General features: G+C 37.6%; 1 protein-coding gene across 1 annotated transcript in view; it reads right to left on the bottom strand.

The window, feature by feature from the left end:
• UTRN (utrophin) overlaps positions 1–17,511 on the bottom strand; it is a 557,360-nt gene that overhangs the window by 343,590 nt on the left and 196,259 nt on the right. Inside the window, 7 exon segments of the mRNA XM_027551766.1 lie at positions 2,808–2,978; positions 8,087–8,242; positions 10,442–10,615; positions 11,535–11,663; positions 12,234–12,395; positions 14,067–14,216; positions 16,888–17,022. Of these exon segments, the coding sequence (XP_027407567.1) occupies positions 2,808–2,978; positions 8,087–8,242; positions 10,442–10,615; positions 11,535–11,663; positions 12,234–12,395; positions 14,067–14,216; positions 16,888–17,022 (1,077 nt within the window).

Here is a 17,511-nt window from a genome sequence, read left to right as displayed (position 1 = left end):
AATTTATGTGAGTGCACAAAGATGATTAAAAATTAAATATGCAAAAATTGATATTGCCTGTGTACCAGGTATAAGGAATTACTTTAAAATAAAAAGAAAAGTATACTTTTTACATACCAATAAAATAAACACACAGGAATAAACTTTTTGGCATATATGCATAATGTTTACAAAGCATTATGTAGAGAGGGAATTTGGAGAGGAAATGAGACATTTACATGTTAATAAAAAGACTTAATTTAGTAAAGATGTCAATTCCCCTCAAAACAAATTTATAAATTTATGGCAATTCAAACCAAAGTTTTTAAAAGAATTTTTTTAAGAATTTAAGAGTAATAATTTTAAAATTCATATGAGTATATACAAAGGAAGGAACATAAAGTCAGGAAATCCTGTCATTAACTACATGCTGAAGTTTATTATAGAACCACATATTAAATACTTGAAGAACTTTTCAGAGGGTCAGATCAGTGAAGTAGAAAATAAAGGAAAGTAACAGACAAAAAGAATACATGAATTGAGCAGGTCAAATCAGTGAGGAAGGGATAATTATTCAACAAGTAGTGCTGAGATAACTAGCAAACTATTTGGGGAAAAAAGGGTTAGAGCCTTACCTCATTACATACACCAAACTAAATTCCAGAAGGATTAAAGTATTAAAGGTAAAAAAGATGAAACTATAAAAGAGCTAGAAGAGAATATAAGTAAATAATTATGTAATTTTGTTGTAAATTTGGCCTTTCTAAACACTAAAGGCAGAAATAATTAGGGAAAAAAAAAAGATTGTATTCTTTAAAAAATGTATAAAAACTGTTTTAAAAATATACAGAACAGAAAGGAAACTAGATGGCAAAAAATTGCATCAATACACAACATATTAAGCTTTAATAATTGTAACAGGTAAAGATCTCCAAATTATAAGATCAAATGGAGACAGAAGCTACAAATGGCCTATATGCTAAAGGAAAATGTTCTAATTAAATAACCAAGACATGTTATTTGCCTACCATTGTCAAAAGTTTAGTTAAAACAGGCAAGTAGGAATTCTCACTCACAGCTGTTGGGTAAAACATTTCTCAAGGACAATTTCATAACCAGTATTAGCTTTAAAATGGATACATCCCTTGACCCAATATTTTTAGAGCTAAGAATTTATCCTCAGAAAATTAATTACAAATATATGCTAGGATTTAACCACAAGTATACTCATCACAGCAGTTTTTACAATAGTGAAAACTGGTAATAATTTAAATGGCTATGAATGGAGGAATGGGACAATAAGAAATAAAATATTCAATGAAATGCTATCTATCTCCAATGTGTGACACAAAACACTTGCAGATACAAGAAAATGTTAAAGATATAACCTGCTTTTCAAAAAGGTAATGAAAGACTAGATATAATTCTTTTTAAAAGATATACTTGTGCCTCCATGTCTACATGGGCCTACAAAAAAACTGAAATGATAACAGGGTATTCTTTGAACAAAGATCATTTTTGCTCCTGTCTCTTTTTTGGTATTACACTATGCAAATATCATTCAATTAGCTTATAAGACTCATGGGACTAATAAAAAAATAATGACTTTCAAAATGTATTGTAGAAAAAAGATAATATTTCCTTGACAAAGCTTTAATTAAAAAAAATATATAGTTAAGTGCCTTTGGTTGCCATTCATCCACCGTAACCCATGAATTCCAGTGTTTTTCACTTCCTTCATGTATCCCTTTTACTCCATACAGCCCACAGCAATTATACATTCCATGAGCTATTAAACTGAGAACATTCTTTCTAGTGACTAATATCTTGAGTTTCTTACAACAGCTAACTCCAAAGAGCATTCAAATTAAGGAATTATATCACACCACCTCAGAGCACTTCCCTCTTCACACCCCAAAAGTCGACACCTGTAGAAGTCAAAACTGATACCTGGGGTTTTATATAAAGCTCTGTCACAGTACTGATCATTTATTTTCAGCATTTATCTCTAGTATATATGCTTCTTAGAAAATGAATTGAGAAAAAGAGAATGCCTTGGTTAAAAAAAAGAAAAACTACTTCGTGTTTCATTCAATTCTTTGTCCACCTCAAAAGAGAATTGGCAAATCAACTCTCTAATCTATGTGATTTCTAAGTAAATATAGGACTAGAGAAAATTCTTTGATCATTTATTGATTTTTTTTTTAATTCTGTTTCTCTGCTCTCTACAGTTAGCAATTAGCTTGCAATAGAAAGATTAGTTACTGGTATAAAACTTACTATAGAAGAATTAATAAATTCAGCACAATACTTTGTGAAGAATGAATACTCAAAAAATGTCACTGATTTTGAAGGTGATAGTTACACTGTATAAGTATAATGACTACAAAGACTTTGTTGGGCCATGTGAGTTTAACTCTTCAGCATCAAGATAAAAATACCTTCTGAGGAATTCCTTTCCAGTTGTTTGGACTCTGCACTTTCACTGCCGAGGACCCGGGTTCAATCCCTGGTGGGGAACGAAGATCCCACAAGCTGAGAGGTGTGGCCAAAATCAATCAATAAATCTTTCCCCTATCTTAATATACACATATGTATATATTATATGTATATGTGTATAATGCGTGTGTGTGTGTGTCTTCTGAAGTTAGTTGCTTTTAAAGTATTCTTATTCTTTTTTAGGATAGAGATGTGGAAAAAAGAATGGAAAAAGGAAAAGACGATATTTAGTAAGAAATGGAGACAAATGACATAAACCCAGATTTCTCTGATCAAAATGCCACAGATTATACTGGTAATTTTTGTGGTTCACCTGAACTACAACTTACTTTAGCCCAGGAAATTTCTGTATCCAAATCACCAAGCAAAGTTTCTGAAGTGGATTTCTGTACCAATTCTGTTTCGGTAACAGAAAGCCATTCAGAGAGAGAAGCAGCCTCTTTCTTCATCTTCCGAGCCAACTGGGATGCTCTTTCCAGATCCTGTTTTCCCTCTGTCACCTTAAAAAAAAAACACGAAAGAGATGAACATGGGTGGAAACAAATATGAACTAAAGATCCACACAGATTCATAGTTAACCCCCAAGACATACCTAACCTTTATCTCTGGCACCTAGAATCACTCCATTCTTGCATTTCTGCAGGAAGACAATATACTGTAGTGGTTAAGTGTCAGGCAACCCTGGATTTTCATCTTAGTTCTACCACTTAACTTCCTAAGTGACCCTGGTAGAGATATAGCCCTCAGAAGGTTGTTATGAGCCTTTAGTGAGGAAAATATATACACGAAGGTCTTGCCCCAGTCCCTTCAACAAGATTAAGGAATCAATTAATATCATCTTTCATCATTTTGAGCAGAAGATGTCTTAAAACCCTCTCAATGAGGGATTCTGTTTAAAAAACAAACACACATCAACATGAGGGAGAAATAGCAAGATTTTTTACAATCATATGTTTCACAATTAACTGCTTAATTTAAAATACATTAAATGGCTATGGATTACAAACTTTTATTACTATTTTGTTCTTACTGTTGTTGTTAGAAAGCAAAATGAACTTAACAGACATTTACCAGCCTCTCATATTATACTAACGAATCTACACATGTTATACAATAAAACCCTCTGATCAGCACTATTTTTTCCACTTAACAGAACAGGACAGTGAAGCTTAAAAAGGTTAAGGCCATGAGCAGAGCGGCATGACCATAAGACTGAGCCTGGTCTGACCACTGGCATTACACAATGGTACGTTCAGACTAAAGTGATTCGCAACCTAATGCTGAGCTGACACTTTAAAGGATGTCAAACACAATATATACAAGAAAATATGTTCCTCCTTTTATGTACACGTATGTATAGACGATAATATTATAAGTAGTACAGTGAAATGTCATGTATGGGATGAAATTTTTTAGATGATATAAAATAATATAAACTTTATTAGATATAGAAATCAAGTTTTCTTAGTAAGTAAAATGGGATTGCACTTCTTATTCATCCTATAAGTTTATTTTTACTCTTGCATGTCTCAAAGATTGATTATTATTCAATTCCTTCTTAAAAATGAATTTTTTTTCCTATGGAGTTTAATTAAAATTCATGACTCTAAATTAATAGCACCTCAAGGCAGACTTCAGGAGAAAAATATTTGAATTATGTTAAAAGATATTACGATACTTATCTGACTGACAAGCCCAGGCAACTACACAATCATCATAAAACTTAATGCTACCAAAGATTTTGGTATACCAGGAAGAAAATAATTTACAGTTCAACTTATAACAATTTACACTCTCTTCAGCTGATATAATCAATACATTTTAAGATGTACTGCATATTAAATTAGGCAGTATCAATTGTAAATCTTTTACCTAATCATTTATCCCTTCTCTCTCCTAGATATGCAAACATTCCTTCTCAACAGGATCACTCCCACCAAGGATGAAACATACTCAAGTATCTGTCTGTCTATCTCTCTCTCACACACACACACACACATACACACACAAATTTCCTCCTTTGGCCCTACCTTCCCTCTCTCTCTCCTACCTTTCCCATACAAATTCTCAAAACCATTTGTCATCCCCCATACAGTGTTCAAGCCATGACATTCTGGCTTCTACCTCCATCATTCCACAGAAATCATCTTTGCTAAGCTCTGTGATGACCCCAATGGCAAAAGAGCTAATGTATGCTTTTAAGTGGATGCCTTGTTCAGTAATATTCCAAACAAAAACCTACACTCATTCTCCAAATACCCTCCTTCCTTCGGCTTCCCAGACCTAGCACGTTTCTGGTATACTACCACACTTCGTACCACCTTTTTATATGTAGTTTCTCATGCATATAAAATATATGGTGGCACAATGTATGTTTTTAAGGTGTATACTGTAATCATTTTATACACATATACATTGTGATATGAGTACCACAGTTAATTAACACCTCCATCATTACATAGTTACCTTTTTCTGTGGTAGATCTTAGGTAGATCTTAAGATCTACTTTCTTAGCAGATGTCAAGTTTGCAATTATGGAAAACAACATGGAGGGCCCTCAAAAAATTTAAAAAAGAAACTACTACTATATGATCCAGCAACTCTACTCCTGGTACACAACAAACGAAATGAAATCATTATTTTAAAGAGATATCTGCATTCCCATACTCACTGCAGCATTATTCACAATAGCCACTGATAAATAAATGGATAAAGAAATGTGGTACACACACACACACACACACACACACAAACACACACATACATATATACTTTAGTCTCTTTTAAAAGCTCAGTCAGTTCAGTTCACTTCAGTCGCTCAGTCCTGTCCGACTGTTTGCGACCCCATGAATTGCAGCATGCCAGGCCTCCCTGACTCGATGGACTTGAGTCTGAGTGAACTCCGGGAGTTGGTGATGGACAAGGAGGCCTGGTGTGCTGTGATTCATGGGGTCGCGAAGAGTCGGACACGACTGAGTGACTGAACTGAACTGAACTGAGGCCTCCCTGTCCATCACAAACTCCTGGAGTTCACCCAAACTCACATCCATCGAGTCAGTGATGCCATCCAGCCATCTCATCCTCTGTCGTCCCCCTCTCCTCATGCCCCCAATCCCTCCCAGCATCAGAGTCTTTTCCAATGAGTCAACTCTTTGCATGAGGTGGCCAAAGTACTGGAGTTTCAGCTTTAGCATCACTCCTTCCAAAGAAATCCCAGGGCTGATCTCCTTCAGAATGGACTGGTTGGATCTCCTTGCAGTCCAAGGGACTCTCAAGAGTCTTCTCTAACACCACAGTTCAAAAGCATCAATTCTTCTGTGCTCAGCTTTCTTCACAGTCCAACTCTCACATCCATACACGACTACTGGAAAAACCATAGCCTTGACTAGATGGACCTTTGTTGGCAAAGTAATGTCTCTGCTTTTCAATATACTATCTAGGTTGGTCATAACTTTCCTTCCAAGGAGTAAGCGACTTTTAATTTCATGGCTGCAATCACCATCTGCAGTGATTTTGGAGCCCAGAAAAATAAAGTCTGAAACTGTTTCCACTGTTTCCCCATCTATTTCCCATGAAGTGATGGGACCAGATGCCATAATCTTCATTTTCTGAATGTTGAGCTTTAAGCCAACTTTTTCACTCTCCAAAGCTCATCTTCTTCAAATATCCTCCTAAGTGATGTAATCCCTCAAAACTTACTTAATTCAGGACCTTTTCTTTTTTCTCTATTGATATATCGTCTCCCTAGGCAATCTCATCATCACTGAAAATTTTAATTATCACCTCTATGCATATGACTCATAAAATTTATATCTTCATCCCAGATATATTCTCCAGACTTGAATAACTGTGTGAATATCTGACATATGCAATTAACTCTCTCAAAAAGAAGCTCTTACCATACGTGTTCCAGATGTGCAATGTATCAAAAATGGTATACAGTATATCACATCAGTAATCTAATCTTGCAGAAGTGAAATCCAAATTGCCCAGGAAATGTATGACTGTTAGTAATCTCAATGTGATCACAAAATTTCAGCTTGTATTCTCTGGGCTTGTGTAGAAACTTGGTTAATATTTAATAATCACAGAAGGGTCTAATATATTATCTAACACAGCTTTTCAATATTAATGAGAATGTTTCACTTCATTTGTTTCTGTGTTTTATCTTGTTTGTGCTTGTCTGGTTTCAGGGAAGAGATTCTCAATAAGAGAAGATGTTAAGCTTAATGGATCAAGTCAGTCACTCACAATAAAGGGCCTAACAACTTCCCCACAGATTCACTAAAATGTCCAAATTATAGATGTTTCTGAATAGGATTTTAAATCCTGCTGGATTAATGTGAAGTTCCTGATACTATTTATTACAGTCCTGATGTTTTTAACATTTCTCAATGGATTGTTCAATCTAGAAATCCAAGGACCAATAACCTGTGTTTATACAGAGACTATTACTTGTGGAGTTTCCTCATAATAACTTATGAAATGTCTGTAGCCTTTGAAAATATAGAAATTAGTCTGGATTAAATATTAAAAATACATTTCTATGTAACTATTCATCATTTTAATAGTAACATACTCTGTGAAAAGGTAAAAAGATATGATACTGAAAGATGAGCCCCACAGGTCAGTAGGTGTCTATATGGTCTATAAGGTGTCTATAAGGTCAATATGCTACTGGAGGAGAGTGGAAAAATAGCTCCAGAAGGAATGAAGAGGCTGAGCCAAAGTGAAAACAATGCTCAGTTGTGGATGTGACTGGTGGTGAAAGGAAAATCCAATACTGCAAAGAAAATATTGCATAGGAACCTGGAATGTTAGGTCCACGAATCAAGGTAAATTGGAAGTGGTCAAACAGAAGATGGCAAGAGTGCAAATTGACATTTCAGGAATCAGTGAACTAACATGGACAGGAATGGGTGAATTTAATTCAGATGACCATTATACCTACTACAAAGCTATGGTTTTTCCAGCCATCATGTATGGATGTGAAAGTTGGACTTTAAAGAAAGCTGAGCACCAAAGAATTGATGCTTTTGAACTGAGGTGGTGGAGAGGACTCTTGAGAGTCCCTTGGACTGCAAGGAGATCCAACCAGTCCATCCTAAAGGAGATCAACGCTGAATATTCATTGGAAGGACTGATGCTGAAGTTGAAACTCCAATACTTTGGCCACCTGATGCGGAGAACTGACTCATTGGAAAAGACTCTGATGCTGGGAAAGACTGAAGACGGGAGGAGAAGGGGACGACAGAGGATGAGATGGTTGGATGGCATCACTGACTCAATGGACATACGTTTGAGTGAGCTCCAGGAGTTGGTGATGGACAGGGAAGCCTGGTGTGCTACAGTCCATGGGGTCGCAAAGAGTCAAACATGACTGAGCAACTGAACTGAACTGAACTGTCGGCAAGAATCCCTTAGAAGAAATGGAGTGGCCCTCATAGTCAACACACACTTTTAAAGATATATAATAAAAATTATTGAAATAAATGAAAACATGTATTATTGATGCCATAAAATTCAAATAAGCATTCTTCTCCCAGAAGTAAAATTTTAGAATACACAAATGAGAGAGACAGAGGGGCAGTGCACCTGCCTTGCTCACCTGGGCACCCAGGTCATTGTAGAGAACCTTCAGAGAAGTCAGCTGCTCATCCATCCCCTTAGGGTTGTCGGTTTGCTGCTTCTGGACAATGTGCCTTCCTGTTTTGATTACAGTCTCCACTTCAAGCTTGACTTCACTCAAAATTTTATAGAGTTTCTTAAAAATAGAGCCAGACAAATTATACATATTAGTGAAAATGTGGTAACTGGAACCATTTCAGAACATGGATGACAAAGATTGACAGCTAAAAACTAACCATGGAGATCAAAGGGCTTTATCTCTCTCAGATCTGGTTCAAAGAATGAGTAAGATGAAATCAAGGTTGAAATAATTTTTTAAATTCAGATAAGAAAATACACTCATAGAGATTGCCTTTTTTTTAAATAAGACTAGTATAATCTCATAGAGATTATAATCTCATAGAGATTATACTAGTCTTATTTGAAAAAAGGCTCAAACCTGTATCTTAAAGGCTTAGGGAAGTACTTGATAATATGAACATTTTTCCTACAAAAAATGGGAAAACATGAAGACTAAAAATTGAAAGTCTAACATTTTTTTAAATTACATTTTTCAAAATCCTAAATGCCATTACTAGAAAAAAGCTAATGCTGGCTATTTCTGGCTGTGGGAATTTGGAAATATTAAGATTCAATTTTTTCTTACAGTTCTCTGAAGTACAAAGTCTACCACAATGAGCACATGTTAGTTATATAATGAAAAGACATATAAAACTTCCATACATCAATATGTATATGCCCATAGAAAGTTGAAGTTATACAGGTCAAATTCAGAGATGCCCTCATCCTCGTTGCTTTGAAACTGAAAAGCGTTATCCTGGGCAAGTTATCTTATCTCTGTTCATCGTAGTGTTGACCTGAAACACCCATGTGGCATGGCCATGGACTAGATGACACAAGGTCAAGGGCAGTGCTTGCTTTGGTGATCTCTGTGTTCAGTAAATATGCATGTACATTCATACATGCACATGCACACATATTATGTATAAAAATTCATCCTATTTTTTCATCCTTCCATTCATTCCAGTTTTTAAGTAATCAAACAACCTTCAGTATGCAATAGACATGTGGAGATCGCAGTTTTGAAAAGCACAAAGAACTCTTCCCAGACTTTTCTTAACATGTGTCATCTTCAGTTTTCTCATGATTCTTCTCAAGCAGAATACTAATTCTAAGACTGTGAATACTCAGGCACGTGATCTTTAAATTTCTGTGCAACTGAATTTTAAAGTTCAAAATTAAAAGAGTAATAAAGTCTTTTAAATATTTTTTTCTTTTACATCTTAAGTTTAGATTTGATTTAAAATTTTATTTTCCTAGAGAATGATTTTTATGCTACCATATTACTGACATCCATTCTAAGTATAATTTCTTCTTTCACACTTTAGGCTTAAACTTTATAAATTAATATTTAAAATTTTACTTTCTTTGAGAATGAATTTGCTGTACATTGCAATATTCCTGACATTCATTCTAAGTATGGTTCTTCTGGTGGTGGTTTAGTTACTAAGTTGTGTCCGACTCTTGCAACCTCATGGACTGTACCCTGCCAGATTCCTCTTGTCCATGGGATTCTCCAGGCAGGAATACTGGAATAGGTTGCCATTTCCTGGTTCTTCTAGCTAACTCAAATTTATCCTTTCAAATTTAGCTGATTAGTCACATTCTGTCAAAGCCTTCCCCAACTTCATACTGTAATTAAGATATGTTTTCCTCTTGTTTTTAAATCATGTTATATACATGTCTATTTTAGTTTCCTTATCTCATTACACTGTGCTTCAGTTCAGTTCAGTTCAGTCACTCAGTCGTGTCTGACTCTTTTCGACCCCATGAATCGCAGCATGCCAGGCCTCCCTGTCCATCACCAACTCCCGGAGTTCACTCAAACTCACGTCCATCAAGTTGGTGATGCCATCCAGCCATCTCATCCTCTGTTGTCCCCTTCTCCTCTTGCTCCCAATCCCTCCCAGCATCAGAGTCTTTTCCAATAAGTCAACTCTTCGCATGAAGTAGCCAAAGTATTAGAGTTTCAGCTTTAGCATCAGTCCTTCCAATGAACACCCAGGACTGATCTCCTTTAGAATGGACTGGTTGGATCTCCTTACACTGTACTAATTGATTTTAATCTCTGCTGTCTCTCTCTCCTATCTCTTCTAATTTCCTAGGAGGAAAGGACCATACTTATAAATTTATAACCTGTTTTTCACCATTTTTCCCTATTCTTAGCACATTTTAGACTAACAGCAATTGAACAAACCATGTACATAAGCACTAGATGAAGCCATATTAGCAACAGGAAAACCCACTGGACACATTAACCGCCCAGCGGCCTCACCATACACTTGTCCAGGTGGGTCTGTATGACATCAGGGTCCACATCCCTCACGTCCAGAACATGAAGCTCCGCTTTCACACCATCAAGCACGCGCTTGCAGTCAAGCATGCGCTGTTCAAAGTTAGCAGGCTTCTGGAAAAGCTGGAACTTTGTGGACACCTCTCGAAGTTTCCTCTGTTGGCAGAAATGAAAATAATAATTCACATTAGAATGATAATCTCTCTCAGCAGAGAATATTAGTATAACACATACTTCAAGAAGGGGTAGAATAAAGGAACAATAAAAATACTCCTTAACAGAAATCTGTGAGGTTGCCTGATCATCTTAAGGAACTGTACAGCCCAGTGTCATGAATTCCTTGACACTCAGGGTCTCAATCTGAAATATAATGAAAGGCTAAGCTAGCCTCTCTATGATGAAAACCACATTAATTTTCTCACCTGTCTGAAAATCACAGTTCAAAAACCTAGAATTCATAATGCCCTTCAACACAAGCTCAAAGTGAAAGTCAGTCTGCTTCTTCCATCACAAGGCTAAGTCCTACTGTGCCCCATGGACTCAGCCTGCCCAGCGTACCAGCCACACCAGTCCCGCTGGAGTGCATGCATGTAGTCGTGTTCAACTCTCTGCAACCCCGTGGACTGTAGCCCGCCAGGCTCCTCTGTCCATGAAATTTTCCACGCAAGAATACTGGAGTGGGTTGCCATTTCCTTCTCCAGGGTACCTTCCCAACCCAGGGATCACACTCATGTCTCCTGCGTCTCCTGCATCGCCAAGCAGATTCTTTACCACTGAGCCTTCAGGGAAGCCTGTACTGATGGAGGTTCTGTGTCAATGGAAAGACTTATACAAAGTGAACTTCTATATTGACATTGCTCTGTCTTCTCAACTCAACTAGAAAATTCAGATCCAATAGTTTCCACCCAAACAACAATTTGTTTCTGCTGCCCACCTTAGGACATAGTGTGCCTTCAACCAGCCCCTTCTTCACATCACAGAGAAGACCAAAAGCATCCCAGTCATCAGTTCTTTCTCATTTTCTTTTTATGCCCAACGCACTGAGAAGTAAAAGGAAGCTGCTCTCCCTCCTCACCTGCAGCACATCCATCTGACTTCCTCCCCTGGCAGTCCGGCCCTCTGGGGAGGTCTGGGGTGGAGACCTCGTATTTCTTCTTAACTCCTCTAGAGTCAGCTCATGGGCTGAGATCTCTGCTTGGATTTTCTAGAGAGATTAGAAAAGGAAGAGAATGTCGTTTTTAAGTTTCATAGAGTCATACAACAGGAAAAAACACACTCTGATACAAACTTTAATCAGCGTGCAGCATAATAATGTGTGTGTGTGCCCAGTCACTCAGTGGTGTCTGACTCTTTGCAGCCCTATGGACTGTAACCTGCCAGGTTCTGCTGCCCATGGGATCTTCCAGGCAAGAATACTGGCATGGGCTGCCATTTCCTCCTCCAGGATAATAACAATATGGCCACCCATACTGTAGGACTCTGTGCGTGGTGCATGAAGGTCTTTGCACTGGTCATTTTGAATGCTCACCAATTATTTACAAAGACAGAATTTTCCCAATTTCATAGCTAAGAAAATTAGAATTTTTAAATGGTGGCCATTCACTAGGATCTCACATAAAAACTATGAGAACCCCCAAACCCACATGCTCCCCTGTAAGGTCAGCCTCTCTCATTGACTCTGGGTTGAATGGCGGGCAGGGCTGGTTCCCATGCAGGTGAGATGATTACAGATGCTCCCTTTATGACTGGAACACCCTCACAACCATGGCAGTACCTGGGCTTCTTGAGGAACTTGGAAGGCATCTACCCTGTCAGTCAAGTACGTTGTGAGCTGCTTGTCCAGCTCCCCTAAGCTCTCCTGCAAGACCTGAAGCATGTGGTCAGTTTCCCGCAGGACCTGGAGCTGCTTTTCCAAAGAAATCTGCTTGCTCTCTGCCTACAGGAGGGGAAATGTAATCATTAGTCTCTCAGCACAAACAGAAATGGCTGAATATAAGAAAACCCTTGTGTTCTAACCACCAAGAAAAAGAGCAAACTATAAAAGCACTACTTCAAGACTTTGGCCTGCACTATAAACAATAATTAGCAAAATGGTGAAATTGTCCTTCTAATACCTTATGCATCTTGCAGGAAATTACTTCTTTCTATATATGTAACATGACAAAAAAGGAAAATGCTTTTGCAGGCACTATGTTAAGTGAAATAAGTCAGAGGGTAAAGGACAAATACTGTATCACCTACTTATATGGGGAATCTAAAAAAATAACAAAAACAAGAAAAAAACAAAACAAACAAAAACAAACACCAAGCTAATAGAAACAGAGAATTGGTGGTTGCTAGAGGCTGGGGGCAGGGAGTAGGCAAAAAGGGTGACGAGGATCAAAAGTTACAAGCTTCTAGTTATAAATATATCAATCATGTCGAAGTGATATAAGGCATGATGGTTATGGTTAACAATACTGTATTGAGAGATTAGATCTCAGAAGTCCTCATATTGCAACTATGTATCATACCAGAGGTTAACTAGTCTTATAGTGGTAATTAATTTCTGCTGCTGCTGCTAAGTCATTTCAGTCATGTCCGACTCTGTGCGACCCCACAGAAGGCAGCCCACCAGGCTCCCCTGTCCCTGGGATTCTCCAGGCAAGAACACTGGAGTGGGTTGCCATTTCCTTCTCCAATGCATGAAAGTGAAAAAGTGAAAGTGAAGTCGCTCAGTCGTGTCCGACTCTTAGCGCACCATGGACTGGAGCATACCAGGCTCCTCCATCCATGGGATTTTTCAGGCAAGAGTATTGGAGTGGGGTGCCATCGCCTTCTCTAATTAATTTCTAATGTATACAAAAATCAGATCATTATGTTATACACCTGAAACTAATAAATGTCATATATCACTTATACCTCAATAAAAAAAGGGGGAAATGTAAAGATTTTTTACGTAACATACTAAAATAAAGGAAAAAATAAAAATATGCCATTTATTAGACATTTAGGGCATTTTTAGGACTCAATAAAAAAGCCTATAAACAAAAATATAAAATATAACAGAATGTCTATAAATAGAGTGAATACATAAATCTCTATTTTTCCAAAGTTTACAAAAGTTCTACAGATATGCATAGTATCGAACCACTATTTGTTGCACTTTGGGGTTAAGTTTGAAGCTATTCATGATCTAATCATCAACAGTTATTTTTTAATATGTGTCTAAAACCTTCTAATACCCACTTATCCCTTCTATAAAGACAGTCTCCTTTCTTTGCTTACTGATATGAACATGCATGTTTGATACATTCTGAGTATATATCTAAGAGACAATGAATGGCTCTAATGTTTACTCGGATAATATGAGTTATTATCTTTATATAAAACTGTAATATAATCCTTAAAGAAAATTAAATAGTTCACAAGTAGCAACAATCTCAAAATTAAAAACTTTTTAATCATTAAGTTCTGCCTGCCTTATAAAGTCTGCTCCTCTCCACCTAGTATTTCAATGTCCTCAGCACCCCCATTGGTAACCAACTTTTCCCCTTGGTATAAGTTTTTGAGGTCAGCTCCATATCATAAACATTTAACCAACACTCAAGCGTGGCTCCATTCTTACCAGGTGACTGAGATCTTCATATCGACTGTTGAAAGCCTCCAGTTTCTCACTGATTATGTCATCAAGGATTCCTCCATCAATCAGAGTCTGGCCAAGTTCCCGAATCTGGGTGCGATTGTCTGCTGGATGTCGCAAAACAGATTCTAAAGACTGGACAGGGACAAAGAAAAACAAAGAATGCATTTACCAAGGCAAAATATATCAACGATCCTAAAATTGTTCACTTTTTTAAGACAAGCACTGTATGATATCACATATATGTAGAATCTTTAAAAAGTCAAATTCATGGAAACAGGCACTTGCTGGGGGCGGTGGGTGGAGGAGAAGGGGAGAAATTGGCCAAAGGGTAAACATTTCCAACAATAAAATGAATAAATTCTGGGTGTGTAATATATAGCATGGTGATTATAGTTAACAAAACTGTATAATATATTTGAAAGTTGCTAAGAGAGTTGAAGGAAATGGCAACCCATTCCAGTGTTCTTGCCTGGAGAATCCCAGGGACGGGGGAGCCTGGTGGGCTGCCGTCTATGGGGTCGCACAGAGTCAGACACGACTAAAGTGACTTAGCAGCAGCAGCAGCAAGAGAGTAGATCTTAAAGGTTTTCACCACAAAAAATAAACGGTAATTATGTAAAGCAATAGAGATTTAACTAACCCTGTTGTGGTAATCATTTTTCAATATATGAGTGTATCAAATCAATCCACTGTACATCTTAAGCTTACACAATATTATATGCCAATTGTATCTCAATAAAATTGGAAGAAAAAACAAAATTGTTCATTTTTTTAAAGAAATAATTCTGCCTTCTAGAAATCTATCAAAGGAACAAGATCACAAATAATTAGATAAAATAAATAAAACAGAATTCCACATGAATGATGATATGATAAATCCACAAAAATAATTTCAATAATTATTAATTACATAGAGAAATGTTCATGGTATGATTCAAAGTTTAAAAACAAAAAACAATTATTATACAAATAGCATTATTTCAAACTGTTATTAATTACATTATTAAAAAATAGGTTCTTATTTTTCTACAACATATATAAAATGCAAGGCACTGTTTTATACACACACACACACACACACACACACATATATATACATGTGTGTGTGTTAGTCACTCAGTTGTGTCCAACTCTTTGCAACCCCATGGACTTTAGCCCACCAGACTCCTCTGTCCATGGAATTCTCCAGGCAAGGATACTGGAGTGGGTTGCCACTTTCTCCTCCAATATACACACACACACACATACACACATAAATCTAATCATCAGGCTAAATACTATTTTCATATTACAGATGGGAAAACTGAAGCTCAGAGATATTAAGTAATTTGCCAACATACACACAGTAAAAAGAAGAGCTAAGGATTCCAACTTGGCTCCTAAGCTCCAAAGCCTTTGATCCCACCACTAAAAGTACTACTTTTCAGCATGTAGATGTAAAAATAATAAGAAAAATAATTCTAAAGAAGTACACTAAAATGTTTTAAAGTGTTATCTTAGACTTGACTTTATACTTTTCTCCATGTTCCATATTTTTAGAATGTATATTTTAACTCTCATGTTAGGAAAGTATGTGTTTTTAAAATAAGCTTTGATTTTTTTTTAATACATTCAGCCTCTGACTCTATTTTATCTGAGAAATGACATCTTCTCTCCAGCAGAGCATGTGGTTCCTAGAATTTAGATACCACATCTGACCTATTTCAAAAGCATCAAAAGAACTGATGCTTTTGAACTATGGTGTTGGAGAAGACTCTTGAGAGTCCCTTGGACTCCAAGGAAATCCAACCAGTCGATTCTGAAGATCAGCCCTGGGATTTCTTTGGAAGGAATGATGCTAAAACTGAAACTCCAGTACTTTGGCCACCTCATGAGAAGACAACTCTTTGGAAAAGACTCTGATGCTGGGAGGGATTGGGGGCAGGAGGAAAAGGGGACGCCAGAGGATGAGATGGCCGGATGGCATAACCGACACAATGGACGTGAGTCTGAATGAACTCCGGGAGTTGGTGATGGACAGGGAGGCCTGGTGTGCTGCGATTCATGGGGTCACAAAGAGTCGGACATGACTGAGCAACTGAACTGAACTGAACTCTGACCTATTTCTGACCTTTAATCCAGTCATCTACTTAATCACTTCACCACTTTCCGTTCTTACAGTTTTAAAAGCACAGCTACAATCTTCCTCTTTTAAGAAAATCTGTTCTCTCCACACTTTATTCCACCTAAGAAAGTTACTAAGTTATCATGCGCCACAGGCTGTGTTGGTAACTGGGGAACAACAGAAAATTCAGGCACATTTCTTGGCCTCAAGGAGCTCACGTTCAGGCATGGGGATAGGATCCCAGGCCTCTAACACTGCCGTTTTCAATCTGTCCTCCAACTTTTCACATCTGAAGAAAACAGAGTAGGAGTCACTGTAAACACAGTGGCTCCTTGCCATGTCTAAGGAGCAAAAATAACTTCATGAAGAAACGGGAGAGCAACTGTCCTAATAACATAAGGCAGAGTCTTATCCAGGGACTGGTAAAAAGAATCTGGAGAATCACTAGAGTGCTTTATGGTGTCTAAAATGTACTAATCAGAAAACAACTAACCATCTCATGAGGCTGAGTTAGTGGCTCACCAATAATCTAAATATATGATGGTATGAATATTTCAGGCAATGCAAGAAAACACAAGTTACAACGAAAACCACGGAGGAAGCAAAAGCGTTTGCTGGCAAAAGGCATTATGTTCCTCATTTGAATTCTCTTTCAGCCTCACTGCAACAAAAAGCTCCACTCAGAGCGCAGGCTCCTACCTCCAGGGCTTCGCTGACAGCTTCTGTCTTCTCAGGCAGGGCTTCTGTGCTCTTCATGCGCTCTTCCAAAGTGTTTAGCCAGGTGGTCTCAAGATCCAAATAGTGAAGCAGTTCAATCCAACAAGACCATACCTCCTGAAACAGGTGCGGAAAAGTTAGACAAGACACGAAGCCATTTAGAGATACAGTGCATCTCTACGACTGCGCATTCTCTCTAATCAAGAATAATTTCATTTAGACATGAGTATAAATGGGCGTTCAGGAACTGATGAAGCTGGAATTTCAAACAAGTGGAATAAAATCAAATTCTTCAATTAATTGTATTAGACCAGTTAGAGGGAAAGTCAGTCAGTCCCTCAGTCGTGTCCGACTCTTTGTGACTGCATCAACTAGCTTTCCAGGCTCTTCTGTCCATGGAATTCTCCAGGCAAGAATAGTGGAGAGGGCAGCCCTTTCCTTCTCCAGGGAATCTTCCAGACCCAGGGATCGATCCTGAGTCTCCTGCATTGCTGGCAGATTCTTTACCATCTGAGCCACAAGGGGAGCCCAAATGGAGGAAGGTGGAAGGCAAAGAGCAATTAGCTGCCTCACCTTTTTACCCTAAGATAAATTCCAAGGGTCTGT

Source organism: Bos indicus x Bos taurus, chromosome 9, assembly GCF_003369695.1.
Source record: "Bos indicus x Bos taurus breed Angus x Brahman F1 hybrid chromosome 9, Bos_hybrid_MaternalHap_v2.0, whole genome shotgun sequence".
NCBI classification, from domain to species: domain Eukaryota; kingdom Metazoa; phylum Chordata; class Mammalia; order Artiodactyla; family Bovidae; genus Bos; species Bos indicus x Bos taurus.
This window is presented reverse-complemented; position numbering and strand designations above follow the sequence as displayed.